This window comes from Eschrichtius robustus, chromosome 10, assembly GCF_028021215.1.
Source record: "Eschrichtius robustus isolate mEscRob2 chromosome 10, mEscRob2.pri, whole genome shotgun sequence".
Classification (NCBI taxonomy): domain Eukaryota; kingdom Metazoa; phylum Chordata; class Mammalia; order Artiodactyla; family Eschrichtiidae; genus Eschrichtius; species Eschrichtius robustus.
In genome coordinates this window covers 89,102,863-89,109,498 of record NC_090833.1, presented here as the reverse complement: position 1 = coordinate 89,109,498, position 6,636 = coordinate 89,102,863, and the positions used below count along the sequence as shown (strand labels likewise).

The 6,636-nt window shown below is 43.1% G+C and overlaps 1 protein-coding gene across 2 annotated transcripts; it reads left to right on the top strand.

Annotated features, from left to right (window-relative positions):
- The first annotated feature begins 489 nt into the window (after positions 1 to 489).
- Positions 490 to 6,368, top strand: CTSV (cathepsin V). Of its 2 annotated transcripts, none has more exons than XM_068553047.1 (8): positions 490 to 594; positions 1,771 to 1,907; positions 2,540 to 2,662; positions 2,759 to 2,905; positions 3,004 to 3,228; positions 3,682 to 3,847; positions 4,546 to 4,663; positions 5,414 to 6,368. In XM_068553047.1, exons 2-8 carry the CDS (start codon positions 1,782 to 1,784, stop codon positions 5,511 to 5,513), a joined length of 1,005 nt encoding a protein of 334 aa, XP_068409148.1. In that variant the 5' UTR covers positions 490 to 594; positions 1,771 to 1,781; the 3' UTR covers positions 5,514 to 6,368. The 2 variants fall into 2 exon arrangements, with proteins under 2 accessions (XP_068409148.1, XP_068409149.1); XM_068553048.1 differs by lacking the exon at positions 490 to 594 and adding an exon at positions 622 to 762.
- The last annotated feature ends 268 nt before the right edge of the window (positions 6,369 to 6,636 follow it).

Here is a 6,636-nt window from a genome sequence, read left to right as displayed (position 1 = left end):
CTCAAACTCAGCTGGTACCACCCTCAACCCGGGAGGTAACGCCTCTGCCGGAGGGCTCCGCATTCCTCCAGCCCTCCCCACCTTTGCTGTGGAATAAGCGGGAACCCCTAAACTAGACAGTTCTCAGCCCTCCCACAGACTTTCACCAAAAACTCCAGGACTAAAGGAGGCACAGGGTTACGCTGAAAATCCGCTTGGGGCTCCCTGTAGCTTCTTTTCGTGAACCACCGGCCGAGTGCAATCGAGGTAATTAATTGATCCAGGTCCCCAGAGACGCCGGACTCCTCCTCAGCGCTGCCCAGGGACCCCCAGCTCTTCGTCTTCGGTTCCATTGAGGCTAGCACTGCCTTCCCTGGGACAAGTTGGGACAGAGTCGCATCACGCGCGCAGAGCACTCACGCCCGGAGGCCCTGCCCACTGGCCAGCTCAGCCAATCGCGGCGCGGGCAGGCGGTGGGGGCGGGGTCGGGCGGGCCGCAAACCAGGGCCTTAAAGGCAGAGTCAGGCATGACCCGGCCAGAAGCTTCGGCCTCGGAGACCTGGGGAGAGCTACGTGCGTCCGTGGAGTGCGCGTGCGCAGCTGTGGCAGCTGCAGGTCAGCGACCTAGTCTGGGGCCGAGGCGGGTCAGGGACAGGGACTGGAGGAAGGGATATCCAGGGACTCGGGCGAGGGGGCAGGCGCGACCCCCAGGAACGACAGCGTCTGCCCGCCGGGAGTTGATGAGGCTGGGTCGGCGCTCCCTCAAGCTTTGGCAGCCTTGAGGTGGGGAAGGGGGCAGGGCTATTTGGGAAACCCAGGGCAGAGCTGACACAACCCGTGGGGGGGGGCGGTCCTAGGCCGGTCAGCCTCTGGGAGGTGGCAGGCACAAGTCCGGGTCGGTCGCGGCAGTGTGACCCCCGAACTCCGGGCTAAGGGGCCCGTCACTCCCTGCGCCGCCGTAAACAGCCTCTGGAAGGGACGGGCGTGTGCGGAGGGCTGGGAGCTGGGCAACAAGTCCCTGGCCTGCCCCCGCCTACAGCGCGGGTGCGGGCCCAAACCAGGCGGGTTCTTTGAGCCCCAGCAGTCTGGCCCTAACCGGGCACGAGAACTGGGGGTTCTGGGCGCCGTCGTGCCACGAGATCGCGGGCCCGGTCTGGAGGGCGAGGGAGGATGTGTGGGCTACACAGGACAAGGGTAGGGACGGTAGAGCGCTGTGTGCACTCCTGCCCACCTTCTCCTGGGAAGGTTTTTTAGAAAGGTTTCAGTTTAGGTAGCAGAGATTCGAAGGCATATCTCACCCCCTGCTGTTTATTAGCCAAGAAGAAAGGTGTGAGGTAACCATCTAACTCTTTGAGATCCATGTCTGTCCCTACTTAGGATCAGGCGTCCTGATAAATAAAATTCTTGGGTCACCTCCATACGTTCAGTAAATAACCTGGACCAACGGCTTCCTAGTTGTTGCCTTAAGATTCCGATACATAAGTTGTGGCAGAAATTCTTATCAAAACCTAAATTATCATTGCACTCATAGTGAAGTCTGTTTCAATTCCTATAGCCTTGTCAGCCTGTTTTTCATTTTGATGGCTGAATCAAATACCTCCACTGTGTAAGTCTTTGACCTGTTTTTCTCCACCCATATCTTTAGCCTTCTTTCACAGACTTTCCATAAATATTTGAGAAGATCATTTAAATGTTCTTAGTCCACCATAGTGGCTATAACATCCAGGAGAAAGTAGGATGGCTTTTTTAAAGCATTGGCCTCATCAAATACTAATTCTTTTTCCTTCCTAGGTTTTTGAAACATGAATCTTTCACTCTTCCTGACTGCCCTTTGCTTGGGAATAGCCTCAGCTGCTCCAAAACTTGATCAAAATTTAGATGCACACTGGTACCAGTGGAAGGCAACACACGGGAGACTGTATGGCATGGTTGGTAACATCTGAAAATGTCCAGAGGGACCCCACAGACAATGGTCCATGCTGTTGGAGTTTATAGCCAGAGAGTAGTTTCTGGAGTAGTTGTTTTAGCTTTTATCAAGGCAGTAACTTAATGGCACCTATTTCTGAACACAGCATGGGCATATTTTCCTGTGTCAGAGTTTGGAGAACAGCTCCCAAAAGTATAAAGCCATCCCTGACAATAGTTTTTCTTTTTCTCTGTCTGCAAATCCATTTGGTGAACATGCGTTGGGTTTTGTTTTTTTTTAATTCCTTTATTTTCTTTATTTTTTAAATTTATTTTTGGCTGTGTTGGGTCTTCGTTTCTGTGTGAGGGCTTTCTCTAGTTGCAGCAAGTGGGGGCCACTCTTCATTGCGCTGCGCGGGCCTCTCACTGTCGCGGCCTCTCTTGTTGCAGAGCACAGGCTCCAGACGCGCAGGCTCAGTAGTTGTGGCTCATGGGCCTAGTTGCCCCGCGGCATGTGGGATCTTCCCAGACCAGGGCTCGAACCCGTGTCCCCTGCATTGGCAGGCAGATTCTCAACCACTGCGCCACCAGGGAAGCCCCCATGCGTTGGGTTTTAAATAGAAGTAAAAATGACCAGTTTTATGTTTGCATCTAGAATGAAGAAGGATGGAGGAGAGCAGTGTGGGAGAAGAATATGAAAATGATTGACCTACACAATCAGGAATACAGCCAAGGGAAACATGGCTTCACCATGGCAATGAATGCCTTTGGTGACATGGTGAGTGTGGCATGAGTTGCTGAACTTTTTGTGCCTCCTCTTCTCAGTACTTTAGCAAAATAACTTCTTCAACATTTTATTTACTTTTCCTTAAAGACCAGTGAAGAATTTAAGCAGGTGATGAATGGCTTTCAAAACCAGAAGCACAAGAAGGGGAAAGTGTTCCATGAACCTCTCTTTCTTGAAGTCCCCAAATCTGTGGATTGGACTAAGAAAGGCTATGTAACTCCTGTGAAGAATCAGGTATGACAGTATTCAGATTCAGATCTTCTTAAGAATGTTTAGGTATATGGGCTGTTGTTGGTCTTTGTCTTGTAAACTGATGGCTTTTTTATTTTCAGGGTCAATGTGGTTCTTGTTGGGCTTTTAGTGCCACTGGTGCCCTTGAAGGACAGATGTTCTGGAAAACTGGCAAACTTGTCTCACTGAGTGAGCAGAACCTGGTGGACTGCTCTCGGCCTCAAGGCAATGAGGGTTGCAGTGGTGGCTTAATGGATAATGCCTTCCAGTATGTTAAGGACAATGGAGGCCTGGACTCAGAGGAATCCTATCCATATCTTGGAAGGGTAAAAGGAGCTCCTTATCTTGTCATTACAGCTCTGCTTTTGAACACTTTCAGAGATAACAGACATCTTATTCAGCATTCATATTTTAGATGTAAACTGTCAGAACTGTCATTATAAATTATCAGCTGTTGCACAGGTCTCTGATTAGATGGTTAACATAGCTTGTCTTACTTCTATGTAACATGGAGAATATGTACACCATTCTGCATATAATGCATATTTCTCCATAGTGAAAAATTTCTTATGGCCAGGTAGACCTAAGTGGTCTTACTGAAGAAATATCTACTAATTTTTCAATTTCAAACCAATCAATAGCATTTTGCTGGGCTGCTTTATAACAAAATTGACTTAGAAATTATTAAGCTGCAAACTGCTGAGTCTTATGGTCCTATAATTCTGTTCCTCATAAGGTGGATGGTAGTAATCAGGTCTCTTTCCCCTTTATCTTTAAAGGAAACAAATAGCTGTAACTATAAGCCCGAGTGTTCTGCCGTCAATGACACTGGCTTTGTGGACATCCCTCAGCGGGAGAAGGCCCTTATGAAGGCAGTGGCAACTGTGGGGCCCATCTCTGTTGCTATTGATGCAGGCCATACATCCTTCCAGTTCTATAAATCAGGTAGGTGTTTGTCTTTTATTATAGAAATTCAGGCAGGCAAAAGTGGAAAACACCACCATGATTGACTCTGGTATGGAGTCCTGTTTTCTAGGACTGTAGAATTTTGAGTGTATGCCTTTAATAACAATGATGTTTCCATTTGACATTACACTTTAAGCATTTTCTCATGATGACAAACTTCATAAATATTTTTAAATGGCTATGTAATGTAATTCTTTGTATACAACCTAATTTATGTAACTATTCTTCAATTGTTGGTCCCTTTTTCCAAAAGTTTTTTACTATTGTAGTTAGATCTGTAAAGAACCCTGTGGTTCAAGTATTTTTTTGTTTTGTGCTGTTTTCTTAGCTGGCATTCAAGGAGTAGAGAGGATTATGCTAATTAATATTAGTAGTTAGTAGTTGAATGCCTAAATCACCTTAACCTTGATAACTAGGTCTTATTATTGGAAATATTTTTTAGGTAGAAAATATATCTAAGATTTTGTTGAATTTTGTTGCTTTCTAGTGAGTTAAATTTTTCTTTTTCCTTTTCATCAGCCGTTACTATTTTTGGTCAGATATTTAAGTCTTATTTGGAATTTGTTTATGACATTTCACTGAATTTTGAGATGCTTCTCTTAACTGGTTGATAGCTTGGGTTACTGTCATGTGTCACTTGGAACTCCTCACCCTAACATTGAATTTTACTCTCCCAGGTATTTATTATGATTCAGACTGCAGCAGCAAAGACCTGGATCATGGTGTTTTGGTGGTTGGCTATGGCTTTGAAGGAAAAGATTCAAATAACAATAAATTTTGGATTGTCAAGAACAGGTATAAAACTCCAAATGTTATATTTATATTTTAAATTGAAAAGGGAATCCTTATTTGGAATCAGTATTTGATTTCAGGTCCAAAAAAGCTCAATTTTGAAATCCCAGAAGTCTTTCTCCCACTTAAACACAGAAATACTGATATGTGATTATAAGATTCTGTAGCAAGTTTGTTGGGGTATTATGTATTTGTAACACTGCATTTCTAAATTCTGAAAATTTTCTTAATTCAGAAACACATCCAGCCCCAGGGGTTTCATATAAAGGATTTTGCACCTGTAGAGTTGAGGGCTGGTTTCCTTTTTCTGTCTCTAATTTTTGAACAAGGAGTAGTGGTCAGAAACATCTGCCTCTGCTCATTCTTTAAGTCTGAAAGATTGTCCAAGAGTCCAGTGGCCTTGTGCATCCTTTCTGATATCATTTGATATCCTGCCATTGCATTCTACTCCCAGCTCTCAGAGGTCTTTGAGGGTTGTGAGGATCAATTTTCACAGCTAAAGTTCTTTAACTGAGATGAGCCTGAGGAGACAGACTGCTACATTGGAATGCCAGTTCTGCTTCAGTTTCCTATCTTAAAAATTTAAGATAAGGACCCACAGGAGTTAATATACTTATAAATATATGTAACAGAACTTAGAATAGTACCTGATACATGCTAAGCACTATTTTAATTATTAGTTGTTATTATTATTAATGAAGGTAATGTGTACTTGATGCTTTGTATAAAATGGAAAACATGTTCTTCTTTCAGTTGGGGTCCAGAATGGGGCTGGAATGGGTACGTAAAAATGGCCAAAGACGAGAACAACCATTGTGGAATTGCCACAGCAGCCAGCTATCCCATTGTGTGAGCTGATGGATGGTGATAATAGAGGACTTGAGGACAGCATACCTGGAGGAATTTTATCTTAAAACTGACCAAACCCTTATTGTATAAGATAAGATACTTGAACCATTGAGGATCCAAGTTGTGATTTGAATTCTGTGACATTTTTATAAGGGTTAGATGTTACCACTACTTTAATTACTGTTATAAATAGCTTTATAATGTTGAAGACTCATTGCTTAACTCTAAGACTTTTGAATTTTTATTTTTTAAAAGGATACATAAAACTTTACCTTTTACAATAAATTTTAATCCAATACGTAAAGGTGGAACTTTCTCTTTTTAATGCATTAACTTGTAGTAGTTGGGGTATATAATTGGGCTATAAAGACATAACTGAATGTGCCAATGGTTCATTAGGAGAAAGACACTGGGTGGCTCTGAAGATATTCTAGTTCTAAATATGCAGATTTTATGTCAACCATGTTACCTAGTGTTCCCAAAAGTAAATTTAATGGTTGTGATTAACAAATTTCAGGTGCTTGTTAGTAACTGGAGAAATCTGTTCAAGATTCATAAGAAATGAGGTTGGCCTAGAAAAATAGTCCTCTGGCCTCAGAAGATTGATGAGCGATCACTAGGCCAAACTTGGGCTTAGCTAACTAATCTCTGAATTAAAAAACTCAGAAAGGAACAAAACAGCCTAAGCATATGGTTACACAGATAGTGAATACAAATAAAACAGTATTTTTGTATATTTAAAAGATGGGAAGGAAATATGCCAAACTTCTGGGTGAATTAGGGATGATTATTTTCTTTAACCTGTTCTGCAGAAACCATGTATTTTTATTAGAAAAATAAAAGTAAAAATATACCTACATTCTGCAAGCTAAAGAAGCACGTGTATATGTTTTTAAAAATCTCATGTTCCCAATCAAGGAAAAACAAGGAATAAACTGCAGAAATATTTAATCCAGCCATAATCCCTTGTGAAGGGAATGAGTGATGGAGCACAACTGGAACTTTATATCCCACAAAACCTTCACTAGCCTTTGTCCACAGCCATTTTTGCAAAATACAGTGTACCGCATGCAGTCAGGGATTCCTTCATCTTACATTACAGCAGCAGGCTAACTCAGAGTGCTGTG

Bases quoted from the DNA above. Each gene is read 5' to 3' on its own strand.
- CTSV (XM_068553047.1), top strand. From the start codon at position 1,782: ATGAATCTTTCACTCTTCCTGACTGCCCTTTGCTTGGGAATAGCCTCA. The intron at 2,663-2,758 runs GTGAGTGTGGCA...TTTTCCTTAAAG, and splicing joins TGAATGCCTTTGGTGACATG to ACCAGTGAAGAATTTAAGCA. The intron at 3,229-3,681 runs GTAAAAGGAGCT...TTATCTTTAAAG, and splicing joins CCTATCCATATCTTGGAAGG to GAAACAAATAGCTGTAACTA.